Source organism: Metopolophium dirhodum, chromosome 1 (assembly GCF_019925205.1).
Source record: "Metopolophium dirhodum isolate CAU chromosome 1, ASM1992520v1, whole genome shotgun sequence".
Lineage (NCBI taxonomy): Eukaryota > Metazoa > Arthropoda > Insecta > Hemiptera > Aphididae > Metopolophium > Metopolophium dirhodum.
The window spans coordinates 125,146,315-125,163,934 of record NC_083560.1 but is presented as its reverse complement, the minus strand read 5'-3'; the positions used below and the strand labels follow the sequence as shown (position 1 = coordinate 125,163,934).

The 17,620-nt window shown below is 26.7% G+C and overlaps 1 protein-coding gene across 2 annotated transcripts; it reads left to right on the top strand.

The window, feature by feature from the left end:
• The first annotated feature begins 1,794 nt into the window (after nt 1-1,794).
• On the top strand, nt 1,795-10,874 carry LOC132934864 (probable ubiquitin-conjugating enzyme E2 W-A). Of its 2 annotated transcripts, none has more exons than XM_061001251.1 (7): nt 1,795-1,978; nt 2,397-2,547; nt 2,630-2,721; nt 3,411-3,513; nt 3,575-3,730; nt 9,743-9,818; nt 9,921-10,874. In XM_061001251.1, exons 2-7 carry the CDS (start codon nt 2,524-2,526, stop codon nt 9,932-9,934), a joined length of 465 nt encoding a protein of 154 aa, XP_060857234.1. In that variant the 5' UTR covers nt 1,795-1,978; nt 2,397-2,523; the 3' UTR covers nt 9,935-10,874. The 2 variants fall into 2 exon arrangements, with proteins under 2 accessions (XP_060857234.1, XP_060857233.1); XM_061001250.1 differs by having other exon boundaries at nt 1,795-2,039.
• The last annotated feature ends 6,746 nt before the right edge of the window (nt 10,875-17,620 follow it).

Sequence of the window (17,620 nt, the reverse complement as noted above, 5' to 3'; positions counted from 1 at the left end):
GTATACAACATCGATCGTTGTAATTTTGAACATAAAATGCAGATTTTTTATTTAGTGCTATCCCAGGTATTGCACCCAGGGCCTAGGCACCTATCGCCCCCCCCCCCTTGTCACGGACCTGGGCATATGAGCTATTTTGGGTTCAAGGTGCAACATTAATTAGGGACCCATATATATATTTTTTAACTTTCTAAAATAAGGAAAGAGTTCTACATTATACAGTTAAAGTTTAAGGAAGTTTAGGAAAAGGCCGTACAGTGGTATTCAGGACCTGGATCAAAAATATGAATGGGTACTCGAGTTGCTATTTGGAAAAAATTCCAGGGGGGAATATTGTCTCCATATAGTTTTAAGTGTTCCATACATCATTTTATGTATATATAATATCTAATGTATAGAGATGGAGGAAAAAAACGTAAAAAAAAATATCGGTAAATTTACCAATAAAGCGGTAAAAATGGTAAAATAGAATCTATGGTTAAATAAAAAATTTCTTAGAGCCATCTTTTTTATTAGTAAATACGATTGTTATTACTATTGTTGTATTCTTGACAAATTTAGTTATTTTTAATAATAGCACTAAATAACTAAAAATGGATCTATTGTTCGGTAATATTTAATTATTCATAATACAATAAAATTAATAAATAATTAAAATAAATTTATCAAAATTAACACAGCGTTTCCTTTATTTTTTTTTTGTTCAAAAGTCAAAACATTTATATTTATTTACTTTTAACTACTACTTATAAACATTGTCGAGAAAATAGAAAATATGATAAGTAGGTATAATAATTATTTTATTTGTATTTATCAGTGATTGTGTAAGTATACGCCTCAACCAACTTTTAACTCTGAATAGGTGGGTAGTTAAAGACATAATTTGTGAAAGGGGATGTTTTGTAACCGCCATCAGAGGTTTCAGGCTGAGTCCTTTTGCGTTACTCTCACTTTAACCACTGCCTTGGATATTGTGACTTATGTGTTAACAATTAATTTATTAAAAATCAAACGTGTGATATTTCTTATATAAATGTGTAGTAAACATTTGGTTACTGAAATTACAGTTTGTCTCGATGTAACATTTCTTTTTCCTAACTTTAAAATAAACAGACTATTCAATACCGACAATAATTACTTAAAACATATAATTAAAACAAATAATAAGGATTTGTGATTTAGATTTATTATGATTTGCGATCGTTTTAAATTTTAAATGCTAAATGATAAGAAAACATTAAAATTTTGAAATAATTTTAAAATAAGGTAAGTAGGTGCATACTGAATGGATTATTCAAAATACGGGTCAAAGTGTTATTTTGGATTTTTTGTTGGGACTCCGGTACTCTTTATACAATCATACAAATACGGGACGAATGGGATCATAATCTTCTGAGTTTCTGAGTCCTCTCAAATATTATGAAGGAGAGTTTTTTCAAACATAATTTATAGTCGCAAACTTTTATACTATATAGACACTAGTCAGTAGTCTGTTACTATAATAATATTGTGTTTATAGTATTTGGAAATACTATTTGCGTCTCTACTCTCTAGGGCTCTCTCGTGGCTTATGACTATATGCGAAGTATACGCTAGACAGTCGGCTTGACTGCTTGACGGATTGAGTGCTAAGAGAAGACTAAACTGCATACTCAGTGTTATAGGCCACAATCTTCCGATTCGGATAAACCCGGGAAAACCTCACAGCGGTGATAGGCCTGTAGCTGCGATTACGCAGACTAAGTTGATAACATGTTATTTGGCAATAATAGTTGATAACTGACTAAAATTTTTTCAGACTCGGATAATTACTGTAAATTTATTACCTACGCTATTATTTTTGTTAGAGAGCCTTAATATATTATTTAAAATAAATATAATATAGTATACATTTATATATAAAGGCTCTCTTAACATTTGTCATTATTATTATTATTGAGTGTCGAAATCAGTCCTCGGATATTATGATATTATGATGGTACAATAAAATAATATGTGTTATTAATGTCTGGGGTATCGATTCAATATTATGCTTTATGGTGAGGAAGACGGCCGTCTAATTGTAAAACACAGAAGTGACTGTCTTATCAATATTTACGTTTTCTTCGTTTATTTTGTTTCAAATATTATTCCGATTCCGTCGATCTTGTTACTATGTACTAAGAGATATGGCCAATTATATATATCACAGAATATAATATATACACATACGTATATTTTGTATATCTGTGATACACACTAGTTCGCCATCTTAATGCATGGACAGCGACTCTACTAATTTACTTCTCCTGAACAATTCGGTGAAATTCACATACTGTGTTGTACGATTAGACAGCCGAAGACCAGTTGGTGGTTGCCCTAACCGATTACATAACATTCTATTTCATCGATTTTAGTAAATTACCGATATGACGTACCTATTTTATATTAATTTATAAATTCTTGATGATCAAACCACACGGTAATTAATACTAAAACATAAGATTAATATTTAACTATTTTACTATCGGAAATCGTCGTGAGATGGCAGGAAAAAATCCATATGAAGTATGTATCGCCATATGCATTATGAAAATTACATCTTTATTGTATAAAAAAATTATTATAATTTTTTGTTTTTTTTTTATAGAAAAGACTTCTTAAGGAATATCAGTTATTTGTTAGTGCACCTCCTCACGGGATGTTTGTAAATGTTGATCAAGCTGAAAAAAATCTCAAAATGTTGGTAAAATAATAATCGTTGCTTGTGTGTTTAATTTAATATTTATTCGATAATGTATATTATTCAAATGTTTATACTTTACTTTAATCTGTATCCTGTAATAATATATTATTAAAATTTCAAGTTTTCATAGCTACCACCCAAGGTACTTATTTTGGTTCTAAAATTAATTGGGTTTAATTATGTTTTTTGCTATATTTTAATATAGAATTTTGTATAGATCTAATATCAATGTATTTATTACTAGTTCTGCAGCCGAAATTGGCATATAAATACAATACGATTCTAAACATTTAGATTATCCAAATTATTTAATTTCTAGTTAATGATCTAATATTTTAGGCGAGTACTTATATCTTTTCAATATGTAGATCAACACCAGACATGATAAACATATATTCCAATAAATTAAAGGTATTTCGTCAAATAAACGTTTTGTAGTTTACGTTTACGTTTTGAAAATATAAACTTTTAATTACAATCTTTTTAAAAATGTAAACTTGAATTTTCAATAATGTAACTATCATTTGAGTATTAATATTTTTATAAATACAACAACTTAGTGTGAGTACTTAGTATATTATTTTTAAATTCGATTGGATTTACTAAAACAAATCTTTATGTATATTAAATTAATACTTGGTACGTAGAATATCAAAAATATCTAACGTTTCATTAAATTTTTTAGTTGGATTATAAATATGCAAGGCGCTGAAGGTACTTTATATGATGGAGAACAGTTCCAGTTACAGTTCAAATTTGATACCAGATATCCTTTCGAGTCGCCTGAAGTAAACAATTTTTAATGTCATATTATAATAGTTAATTTATTTACATATGTATTTTTTTAAGGTTACATTTGTAGGCGAAAACATTCCAGTTCATCCACATGTGTATAGTAATGGCCATATATGTTTATCTATTCTTACTAATGACTGGTCACCAGCATTAACTGTTCAGTCTGTCTGTCTTTCAATTATGTCTATGCTAAGCAGCTGCAAAGAAAAGGTGATTTCACAAAAATTATACAAACAACAATTTGATATATGATATTCCGCAAAGCTTAATAGGACGTGATACCCTCATGTGTTATCTTCATCTTACAAGTGCATAACATAGCAAATTGTACGCTCAGCAAAACACGTGTAGCTCTCTTAATTAAAAATTAGAGTGAATTGACCTCTTATAAAATCTAAAAGTAAGATTATTATCTAGGTAACCTAAACAATGGGCTTTTTATTATATTTTAATTTTAAAGAGAGTTTTGAGTATTTTAAAATTGAAAATTGTTTGTACGTCTTAAAATAATCATAACTAACTTTAAAATTAAAATATAATAAAAAGCCCACGAGGTTGCCTAGATTTTAATTCTAATATTAGATTTAAAAAGGTTAATTCACTCTAGTTTTTAAACTAACGGAGCTACACATGTTCTGCTGAGCGTAAAATTTGGAATGGTACGCACTTGTGAGACGGAGACAACACATGCGGGTATCACAACCTCTTAAATTATATTTTAATTAGTGACTTAATATAGATTACATCACCCACAATTCACAACACAAGAAAGTAAACCCTCACTAAAACACAACTATAATTTAATATAATAGGTAGTTTTTTAATGTTTTTCAATTTAATTCATTTTGATTCCTAGATTTTTTCTATGTTTAATGTATATTTTTTTGAGTGTATATGGATACATTTTTAAACTTAAAATGAAGATTAAAAGTTGATTTACTATTTTTCTCATAAAAGTATACTAATATAGAGATAAGTAATATTATAATTAGCTGTTTATTTGTAAATATTATAGAAAAATGGTTTATAGTAAGAATTATCGATGGATCATAATCCTGTTTTGTCTAGAATAAAAATTGTTTTGCAAATATATATAAACATTTAGAATATTAGAATATTTTGATAAAAAAATAACATCAATAGGCAGACAACAGCAAGTACTTACCTTTGATTGTAAGTACTTGCTTGTTGCTGTATTTTTTGAAAGTAGATTTTGAGTGCATTTAGACAGAATATTTTTATTTTTTAGTGAATAACTAAATCATATTTTAAATTTTCGTAGGACATAAAAGTATGAACTCATAAGCCATAAGCCATAAATCAGTGCACATTTTTTTCGGGCCCTTTTCTTAATTTGGGCCATCTCTTAACAAGACATGTACATATTTTAATAAATTATAAGGCACAAATAAACATTACTTACAGTTTTTTATTTAATATTCTAATATAAAAATGATAAATTTATAATAACATGCGTCTATTACTTAAATTACTTAACTCATTTATAACCAAATCCACTTCAACATTAGAGGCCATTTCTTGTTCTGTGAAAAGTAAAATTAATGATTTCAGACGGTCTTGGGCCATGGTATTTCTTAGTTTACTTTTTACAATATTTTATTTTGAAAATACCCGTTCACATGAACAACTAGTAACGGGTATAATGCTGAACATATTTTGTAGTATTTTAAAAAAACAATTAAAAATATTATATCTACCTGAATCTTTTAACCAATCCAGCCACAAAAACACAGATTGATTAGTAGTTCCTTTAGGAATATTCTTGTCTGTCGAGTTCTTGAGAAGTTTGATTTCAGCAATTAAAGTGTCTGATGAAATTTTCACAAACTTTTCCCAAATGGTAGCTATTTCAGTAGTTATATTTAAATTTATAATATTTGCAACAGCATTTATAAGGAAAATTGTATCTTGTTTAAATCTTGAATTTATTCCAGAAATAAGATCATCTAGTAATGAATAATATACAGAAACTTTTAATTCTTCATATTTATCTTAAAAAATACTTGATTTGGAGGAGACGGATCAATTTTAGTTGTAACTTTTCTTTTTTTTTACTTCTGGAATATTTATTTTATGCATTGTACACATATTTTTAGTGTTGGAAAATATTATTTTGTATTCTTCTTCATTATTTCTCATGTTTAATAAGGTATTCTTTAAAGTATTTACACTTTCTGCTGCAATCAGAAGGTCAATTTTTGGAGACTGCAGCATAGAACTTACTTTTAATATTATATTTAAAATATGACTCATTAATTCCATGCCAAAAATAAATTCAAATGTTTGGAGTTGTTGTAAAATTCCAATTCCTTTTGCTCTCATCTCAGGTACTGAAGTGTTATGACATATTTCATCAATCGCAGTAATTAAAACATTATAATTATTTTTAATAGCTTTTACAGCTTCCGCACGACATGCCCATCATGTAATTGAACAAGACTTTAATGTTAGAAGAGTAACTCCTGTTTCTTTAGCAACTTTTTCTAATGTTGAGTGTTGGATTGAGTGTTGGGTTGATTGTTGAACATTGGACTCCTTTCTATATAGTTGTGTACATATTGTATAGTTCCAAGGAAATTAAAAATCAATCGATTCTTAACTACTTTTTTAGAATTTTTTTCACATACAGCATCAATTAGTGTAAGATTTCGGCAATGTACATATATAATTTCATTATTTTGTTCTTTACATCTCATTTGTACACCATTTATACTACGCTCCATCAAAACATACAGCAATCACTGATTCCCAGTTTTTTTAAATTAAAATTAGAAAATCACATAATGCATTGAAAATTGATTCAGCAGTTACTGGTGTCATGCGTTTTAACAAAACAAATGTTTCTATAGGTCTATTAACATTATCATCAAAATATCTTACAACAATAGACATTTGTTCGTGATGCCCGACATCACTTGTCTCATCAGCCATGATTGAAATAAATGAACTATAAATGTTTGAAATAATTTTTTGTAGAACAACTGTATGTATTGATGTAATTATATCATTTTGGATTCTATTACTTCTATAAAGTGCATTTTTTGGACCTTCTTGAAAGTGAATTTTAAGTAAATCATCATACTTTGATAACAAAATTAATATTTCTTTAAAGAGTCCTTGGTTATTGCTTGTTGAACTTTCATTATGACCAAACTGTTCCGTAACAGCCTTCCTCCTTTACATAAACAAATCACTATATTAATCAACCTATTCATTATCTGCCTATTTTTAATACGTTCTTCTGCTTTTTTTATTTAATGATACTTCTTTAGCATTGTCTAATACACAGCCAATTGATTTCACATTTAAAAAATTAAGTAAGGAAGTTGAACTATTAACATGACATTTTGACAATTGATGTTTTTTAAAAGCTTCATTGGCCTTGTTCCATCCTTTAAATCCAACTTGAAAATGTTATTGTTGTCTGACTATTATTACTTTCATTACCTCTAAAACATTGCATGGGAAACAAAATACAGCATCCAATTTGGTAGTATATTCTATCCAGTTATACAAAGTATACCAATTTTTTGAAAAGATCTACGTTTGTTCCCTCGAATAGTTGATGGATAAATGTCTAAGATTGGCTGATAAGGTCCTTTTAATACTTGATCTTTGAAACAAAGACGATCTACTGGCAATGCATGCACAGGATCTAAAAGACTGACACTATTTACTGAAACAAAAATTGTCAATTTTATTGATAAAAATGTAAAAATTTAGTTGTTGCTATTATAATATTTACAGTTTTATGAAGAATCAGATGAGAGCAAAATATTTTCATTTTTAGTAGAAAATGGTAAATCTGTATTATTCATAGCAATATCAGAACATTCTTTTTGAGGCGAATTTAATGTCATTAATTCAGTAATTATTGAATCATTATTCTGTTGAAAAATTCTATCCATACCAACTGCAAAATATAATTCAATTACCATCATTAAAATTTTTTAATTCATCGTTATTACTATTATATGGTAAGAAGAAAAACTAGTAGAAGTAATTAATACTAAATCATCATTTTTCTTTTCGTCACCAACTATAGCTAGAATATAATATTATAATCATGAATATTTAATAAAAATAATAATAATAATAATAATAAAAATATTAATTTGAGATAAGGGAATTATGTTGCAACTGCAAGTTGCACTTATTTTGTGTAATAGAAAATATTAATAAATTATTAAAATATAATAAAATATAAACTTAGTAATTAGTAGTTTTAAAAATATATTCAATATTGTAACTATAGTTTCTACTTGACCATTTATTGTTAAATAATTATAATTTATATTTCTTACTTTACCTAATATTATCATTATTTTCAGGCAGGGCCGGATTTAGGGTTGTAGGGGCCCCAGAGCCTACATAAGATTGAAATATAAGAATTTTTAGTTGATGTACATACTTTAAACCTTTAAACTTTAAAACTTTAAAATTAAAATAAATTACATTAAATTAAAATTTACAATTAATAAGTAAATATAAGTAACCTTTATAGTTATCACTCATCTCTTTTCATTTTTTATTTTAGTACATCAAAACCATCGAATTTGAATAAATTATTATTCTAGAAAAAATGTATTATTGTACTAGGGATAAGCTTGATGAAAGTAACATTATCTGGTTTATATAAATTATTGATATGGAAAAAAAACAGTTAGTATCAAACAAAACATTATTTTTAGACACTTTAGACACTGAGTAATATTTTTGCAGGCAAATAAAAACCATATTTTGAACGTAGTGTATATAAATGTAAAATAATTTATAAAACACAAACAAAATAATACTAGTTTTGATATTCAAATAACTATAATGATTTACAACGCATCACTCAACACTGTAGTTGAGTAATTTTATTTATAAATAAGTAGTAATGGTAAAAAATTACCAATCCCAATCTGGTGGTTCGTTTAACCACACACTAATAGCGCCACTTGTCAAACTTTAAAAAAAAAATTATAATATTTTTTTGCAAATTACTAGAAACATTAAAAAAAAAAAAAAGGTAATTATTTTGGTCCCTCTTATTAATTGAATCTTGTGGAGGCCTCGGGACCCGGGCCCCGAGTCCCCCTCTAAATCCGGCCCTGTATTCAGGTTTTTTTATGTTTTAATTGATTATTAAAATTATTTGGATAATTTATTCATTTATTTTATTAAGTAGGTAGGTAACTCACTTTTCAATTCAATAATAATAATTTATAAATAATTTACAACAATTAATGGCAAAAATAAATAACAATAAACATATTTTAGTTTTTTTTTATATCTAGGATTTAAATTTAATAATATCTATAGGACTTAAACATTACTATTAACTATAATACTATTAAAATTGATATACTTACAATTTGTTTTGGGCAGAATAAATTTGTGTAAAGAACCTCGAATTTTCTTCAGTTCAAATCATTTTTAATTTTTTCTTTACGTTTTTGGCAACCGCTTTTAGGTGGCATGATTTTAATTTAAAAAAATAAAATAATATTACAACGTTGGTTCAGTAATCAGTGAACACTGGACAGTGATCGTTTTAGAATAACTCGTAAATAATATTTATTTTAGTTAACAGTCAAATCATAATATTTCAATGTTATAATTATAACAAATAGTAGATATCAGTATGTTGTGTTTATTTTCGATTTTACAAAATGTAAAAATAACTTCATAACCCGTATAATGGTCTCTAATAGTATCACGGAATTAAATCACATATTAATCAGTGGTATTATTAGTTCCAAGTTATATATAATATTTTATTAAATAGATAATTGCATTATTTGTTTATTATTTTTACTTTTGTAGTCGATAACATCTAGCAACTAGTTGTTGTAATCATAATAAGTTTTACCATGCAAATTTAAAATATTTTACGTTGTATTATTTTTTTTTACCCAAAATATATATATTTTTTTAATCACATATTTTAGAAAAAATAACATTTTTACTCTAGTAAAATGAAGTCAAATACGGACCCATATATATACTATAGGACTTCAATTTTACGGCCCCAATTACATGTCGGGGGGTGCCCAGGCACACCCGGAACCCCCCATGCGAACGCCTATGCTTGTGAGCACTTAATTATTTATATTACAATGTAGTTGCATTATAATGCATCATCATAAATATAAATGCATGTATAAACATAATATTATAGGATATATCAGAACTAATTTGTATTTTATTTAACAGAAAAGACCTGAAGGTGATAGCATGTACGTAAAAATTGGCAACAAAAATCCAAAAGAAACAAATTGGTGGTACCATGGTAAGCAAATAATGTCCCTTACTAAAATGAACCGTGTACATTAAGATAGCTTATGAAGATTATTTATTTTATTATGGTTTAATTTGTTTTTTTTCTTTTTAGATGACAATGTTTGAAGTATTGAATATCAACTCTATTATTTATTTACGAGCTATTATTCTTATTTAGTACAAAAATTGTGACCATATTTTTATTGCAGTTAAATATATACCTCATTTTAACACAGCCATTAATTGTACCCAGATCTTTTTAAATCTATATTTGTTAACTATAAATACCTGAGTGTTTCTCAACCAGTAGGTCACCAACTAAAGTTAGAAATATCTATAGTAAATAAGTATATCATGTCTAAATTCACAACATAACCATAAAGAATCATAGTTTAAGAATAATTATTAATATTTTAAGATTTTTATACATATTTATTTATTTGTTTATTTATTTATCAACGCCCCAGAGGCATTAGTATAGTACAGATTATAATAATAGATATTACATAGTACTACAAGGTAAGAAAAACAGAACATTAATGCAAGACTAAAGAATAAGCTAAAGAAAATATTAACAAGTACAATTTTTAAGTTTTTGAATTATAGATGGCAAAGAATCATAAAAAATATCAATATTTGACACATTATTAATAGATTGACAAGCACGATCAAGAGGGACTGCTAAAGTTTGTGTATGTTTAAAAAAATGTTTTAAATTTGTTTTCAAGTATTAAGTGAGGCGGGAAAAAAATTATAAAATAGAATTTTTTTTGTAGAAACTAGAATGTATGTAAGCGAATAATGTTAATTTTCTGTCGCTTCGCTGATTACAAAAATATGTTGATGTATTTATAATTTATATAATATAATTTTGTACATTGTAACTTGTAGCATAGATTAAGACGTATACTTTAGAATATTAATTAATCTATGGTTGTAGAGTGTAATATAATATGTATACTATAGTTTATATTTTTAGTTAGCTGCTGCTTAAGATTTGAGGTTTGGCCATACTTTTGAAATAAAATATGCATTAATAGTTCATACTTCAAAATTAGATATTCTCAAAGCTAGACAAGTTAATGATATTTTTTAACTCAATTCATTTAATTAAAGTATTTTTTTTTCGAATAAATTAAAAGTTAAGTTAATAGATATTTTTTTTACATCAATTAAGTTTAAATTAAGTTAACAAATACTGTTAACTTAACTTAACTTAAATTAATAAGCCATGATTATTTTATTTAAAAAAAAAATGCATTAAAAAGGTATTAAAGTAAGTTATAATCACTTGTTTAGTACTATACCTATCAAAGTATCAATCTATGGATATATCATATATATAATTATTATGGATGTATAATTTAAAACCTGTAAGGCTGTATAATTTTAGAATTCTATTTATATTTCACGCTGGGTTCATTTAAAAATAATTATAGCGTGTAAAAGTGTTATGTACTGTTTAACACATTTTATAATTCATAAAATAAACTACTCAAAAATTTAAAATTTATAAAAAACGACTATATTAATTCTACTTATAAGTGGTGAATATTATATAAATATAAATAAATATATATTTTATTTATGGTATAAATGTATAATATTAATAAGTAATAACTAATGAGTAGGTACTTACTTAATAAATAATAAGTGAATCGGGGCTTCGTGGATTGAATCCTTGGTCCCCTTATCCACCATAAATACATTACTGGTGCAAACATCTTTTTACGGGTCGATCCATACCGCACGTATCAAGCTTGAGCATATCCTACGTCGGATGCACTAGGTATCAAAATATGATAATAATGGTAAGGACCAAAAATTCTGGTCTTGGCTTAGACTATAAGACCTATATGTTTTTTTTTTTTTTGATTCCCCCTATCCATTTTTTTAAAAAAAAATATGCTTGTCCCAAGTTAACCTCGATTTTTGCAAACTTGGGACAACTATTGTTTTATATGAAAAAATCATGTTGAACTACACATATTTTAACTTGGAACAGGTGTATTGTTAAAAAAAAAAGCTTTTAACATAACAATTTAAAATTTTTAAAACAGTTGAGTATATTATCTATTTTAGATTAAACAATGAAATTCATTTTTTTTTTTAAATTTAATTAGTCACTTTTTTCAGTTAAAATTACATTAAAAATAAAATAAAACACAACTTGATCAGTTTAAGTATTTACAACGTGAGCACGTCTTGTGAGGACAGCAACCGTCGTAAAAGTGACAATAAATAAATGTGTATTATACGGTAGTAATAAAAACATTTCTAGTGCTCAAATCTTGTCATTTATAATTTATAATTTATTTATAATTTGTATTCAAGTTACCCAAATGTCCCAAGTTAAACCCATTTTACGGTAGTAGGTACCAGGGTCACAGGACGGTGGTAGTCGCTTCTCCTTGTTCGGTTTCGGCGGCGCGGCGGCGGTAATGCGGTCCGTGCTAGTGGCTCGCTCAGCGGTGCCAGCTGATAGTCATCGTCCAGTCATCACGATCACAGCATACGCTCCTAATATTCATATTCTGATAGTTGGACGTTCAATACTATTTACAATGTTTATAAAAGTTTCTACGCGTCATCACAATGTCATTCCGCGCATACTTTTCCAGAAAATTGTATTATTTATTCATTTATACATTTATTATTCATCATTAACTATTTTATTAACCACCCGTTTAAGGTACTAATAGAGAACCTAAATTACCGATTTAAATATGGTTACAATATTGGGCATTTTATCCTAAAATTTGAAACTTTTGGGCACTATTATAAAATGTTTATGTAGGAATTATAATATGTACGTTAAGTATTTTATCTTTTTTATTAAAAATTTAGATCTTATTATAAATTATAATATATATATGGTATACAAAATTATAAGTTAGAAATCATATTAAGAACATGAATTAAAATTTAAAACTATAAAGCCGTAATAATAATTAATAAGTCATAAGTTATTGAGCTAAATGTAGGTATGAAAAAAAATGGTTGCTCCAGCCCCCTTACAAAGGAATACAGTTTTCCAACATTACCTATTAGGTTAACGTTTTTGACGAATCAGTAAGGAAATGTTAGATTGTTAGGACTTGCTTTGATGAATTTGATATTAAATGCATTGTACATTTGTACAATATAACATTAAAATATATTATACAGGTAGGTACTTAGTATTTTTTTCCTTGGTCATCAATTATGTTTACAAAATAAAACTAAAATAGAAAATTCCTGATGATTTTTAATAGATTGTCGGAAAATTGGTACGGTTGTTTTGAACGTGGAATATTGGTACGGTCGTTAAAAACCAGGGTTTCTTAAACTATGAAAAAAACAATCTTAAATTAGATAAGTACTATTTTACAACAAGTTGTTATTAATTGTCTTCAAACTTCAAACAATCCAAAACCAAAATATATCGTGATGGATTTCGAAATAGGAGCTATAAGTGCTACTAAACATGTATTTGATGATAGTGTGCAGGTTAAAGGATGTTTTTTTCACTTATGCCAGTCAATGTGGCAAAAAATTCAACACCTAGGTCTAAGTTCTGTTTATAAAAATAACAAAAATATCAGAATAAATTGCAGTATGATTAATGCTTTAGCTTTTTTACCTCTCAATGAAGTATCCAGTGGAATGGCTTATTTGTACACAATAATTCCTATAGAACTATTGTTAGTGGCTAAATATTTTGATGACATCTATGTCAGTGGTACTAGCGGTACCCCAATGTTTTCTCCAATTTTGTGGAATGTATTCGATGTCACATTGAACGGTGGTGATAGAACAAATAACTATTGCGAAGGGCGGAATAATTATTTTAATAAGCTTGTAGGAACAAGCAACCCATCATTTTGGTTAGTTCTACAATGTATTCAACAAGATGAATCTACGATGCGAATTGAAAGTATACGGCACGAACAACCTAATAATTTAACATCTTGAAAAAAAAAATAAAAAATATGCTTCCCTTCAATATAAACTTCATGAAACTATTACCAGTTACGTAAATAAAGAAATTACAAAGGACATTTTTTTAAATATCATAGGGAAACTATTGTGAATTTATATTTAATTTTGAATTATTATGAATTATTTAATTTTGGACACATTTTTTGACTATCATATTACTATTATGAATATATATTTAATTTAATTTTAATATATTATTATTACTATATTATTAATATTAATTGTGAACATATATTTATTTTAATTTAATTTTTTGAACCACTTAAAATAAAATATTTTATAATACCAATATTCCGCCTATTTCATTTCTTTTGTTCAAAACACAATCACCGTACAAATTTTCCGTTTACCTTTTTAATATACTAAACATATTGGTACCTACCTATTATTTAGTATTTACAGATATCTTCCTACCTACTAAATATTGTTTGTTAATTATTTCAAATTAAAATATAGGTACTAACTATTAGGTACTTACTAGCTGTATGACCCCTAACACCGCCCGGGTTAAAATGAATCTATCCATCTATAATTTTTCATTTTTTCATAATATTATTCAATTATAGGTACCTACCTGTGAAAACCCATACAAAATTGGTTCGGTCCTGTCGAAGGTTTTCCCGGACAAAAAGACAAATTGACAGCCAAATTATGTACCTATCTGTGCATGTTTAATACAATACCTGTTACAAAATATCGTGTAGATTTAAAAAGTACATGTCGAATACTTTTAATTTGTGATACGTAAGATGGACAGCATAAAAAATAAAATAAAAATGATTTTGTTTTTTTATTGTACAATAGTCAATTTTCCAAAGCTGTGCGGTAACATTAAAACTGAATGTTAACCGGCGACCAGGTCCGTCAACCTGGTGACCCGTTAGAAAACCAAGGGTTTTCCAAATAAATCCTCGCCAACTATATTTATAATAAGTTTCCATGACAATTACTAAATATATAATACATACTGAAAATTATATCCTATCATAATAACTATTTTATTTTCTGTAATTAATGACAAGTGGCAACTTAATATTATTATATTATACAAAACAATTTTCAATATCCGTTTGACAAAACAAAATTACTACGTAAACTCATCTTTAAAATGGAAATTTTTAAAAGTCCTTTCTTAGTGTACCTATCCTAACAGTGTGGTACGAACTAAGAAGGTATCATGAAAATTTCAGGTCTCTACTCTCTAGCTAGTAGCTATCATAGTTTTGGCTGTAGGGTACGTTATTGATTCGTCAGTCAGAACATCTTCGGTTATACCTTTGGATTTATAAAATTTTAATAGTGTGATTAGTTATTATTATTAATATGATAAGGTAGTTACTAATAAACACGATTTAAGATATACCTTATATCTTAAATCGTGCTAATAAATAGCCAATATACTCAATACTACAATTATTCATTTATATTTTTTAAAAATTACAAACCTAAACACCATTATTTGATTCACAAAAGCATTAGAAAATAAATACATTTTAAAGCCTTAGAACCTATACAAATTCAACATCTCATAGATTTTTAAGTACAAAAAAATCGTGAATTCAACGAATATTGTCATGAAATTTATTTTGATAAAAACTTGAAAGAACCAACTATATACAATTGCCTACCATTAAGTCGAAATAGCCGCCATTGTTTATTAAAAATATTACCAATTGTGTCATTTAAAGTGATTAAATTTTTTTTTAAATAATATCACAACGTTTTATGTCATCTCTTTTTAATGCACACTATAGTGGTCTAAGAAATTACCTTGATTGTTTCAAACATAATCATTAAATCGAGGAATACTGTATATTATAAAAATTTAAATTTAAAATCATTGTACAAAAAATAATTAATTAATTAGCCGTAACTACCTGTCCACCTACCTATACAGTTATAGATATTATAGGTATGTCTTAAATAAACATGGTTTTAATTTAGAGTAGGTAGGTATTATTTTTCTACAAGTTATAATTTTAAGCTAATTTCCTAAAGCTAATTTATTAGTATTATTACAATGGAAATATTAACTATAGTTATAACTAACCATAATTATATAGTTATATATAACCAACCATAATTAATGCCTATTTTTCAAAAATCGATTCTGTTGGTAAGTTTGGTACATGTCTGTAGATTAGATTACAATGTCTAATGCATATATTGTGCACTCGTAAGGCTGAGACAACACAATATGCAAATGAGACGTCTTCTTGAACTTGTTTAATGATTAAGTAGGTGCAAACAGTAAAGAATTAAATTTTTTAGGACATAAATGCATGCATTTTACATATTTTTAAGTTTTTTTAAGGCGTTTACGCACTGACCACCAACTTACAATAATTATTGTTAACAATGTTTTTAATTTATTGAGTTTTGTTTATAACTTTTTTTTTGTCATTTTAATAATAATCATGCAATTTTGTTTAAAAAATAAACGTACAACCAAAATTAAAAACATGGTTTAAAACAACAATTATCACAGTTTAAAGCCGAAACTGTTCATTTTAGTTTTTACCAAAATTAAAAAATACGTTTATCCTGTTCGTCATACGTTGTCTTGTTATTATAGGTACTGCGTAGATATAGATAGAACATAGATAGGTACTAGATAGAATGTGAACCCACATTAAGTGTATTGAAAAATGGTTGAGGCCCAGGCTATGGTAATAATACAATTTTACGAGTCATCAACTTACTTACTGCTTACTGCTTACTCCTGATTCGCATTCAGTTAGACTACTTAATGTACATTGCGATACGTGTTATAGTGTATATTATATTATTAGGTATTTGTTATGTCCGTTTTTTACGGTAGGCGTCTCTGTCAAACTGAATAATCTGGCGACACAAATTACAAAATATATTTTAATTTTCTTACTCTAATCTAAAACTATAGTTAAAAAATATTCTATTCGATTCTGTCTGAGATAATATTAAGCCACATAGGTTCATAGGTAATGAATAATAATATTGTTACTATTGAGGCTTGGTCACATGGTCATGAAGTTAGCCCCCCACTTTGGCCGATTCACTTCAAACCACAACCAATATTTAGCAAATTAATTTAGAATTTGCAAATCCACAAATTTAAAAATATATTTGGTGGGGGGGGGGGGGGGGGTGCTAACTTCATGCAGCCATCCCACTTTGTCCAATCCGTTCCAAACCAACGTCAATATTTTGCAAATTAATTGAAAATAATTGCAAATTGATTTTTAGAATTTGCAAATCAAAATTATAATTTTGGCGTATTTATTCCATCAAGGTTCTTTTATTCTTCATAGATTTTAATACATATGTATTTTTATATAAATCAAATTTTAATAAAAAAATTCAAGAAAAAGATTTTTTTAATATAAATTGTTTTGTCAACTAGATTTTTTTTAACTATTTTTTATTACATTTTTTATCACATTTTTACCGTTTTTTTATTGATTTTTTTTATCAGTTTTTAAAACATTTTCGTATCAATTTTTATTGATTTTCTTATCAATTTTTTATATTATTTATCAATTTTTTAACATTTTTAATATTATTTTTTATTGATTTTTTTAAATTTTTAAAAACATTTTTTTATCATTTTTTTAAAACATTTTTTATCCTTTTTTTTATCAGTTTTTCTAACATTTTTTATACTAAGTATATATTATACAGTACTATATTATTTTCTTAAATTAAAATATTTTTTAATGATAAAATTAAATCCATATCTATATTATTATTATAATTATAAAGTTTATAATATCATTTCACCTATGCCGGGTGGCATTAACAATCACATTTATTGAACTAGCTTAATGAAGCAATTAATCACCGATAAGCTGC

What these genes read in the sequence shown, in the direction of transcription:
- LOC132934864 (XM_061001251.1), top strand. Translation starts at nt 2,524, where the DNA reads ATGGCAGGAAAAAATCCATATGAA. An exon ending in GCTGAAAAAAATCTCAAAAT is followed by an intron (nt 2,722 to 3,410) that starts GTTGGTAAAATA and finishes TAAATTTTTTAG; the next exon opens with TTGGATTATAAATATGCAAG. An exon ending in TAAGCAGCTGCAAAGAAAAG is followed by an intron (nt 3,731 to 9,742) that starts GTGATTTCACAA and finishes TTTATTTAACAG; the next exon opens with AAAAGACCTGAAGGTGATAG.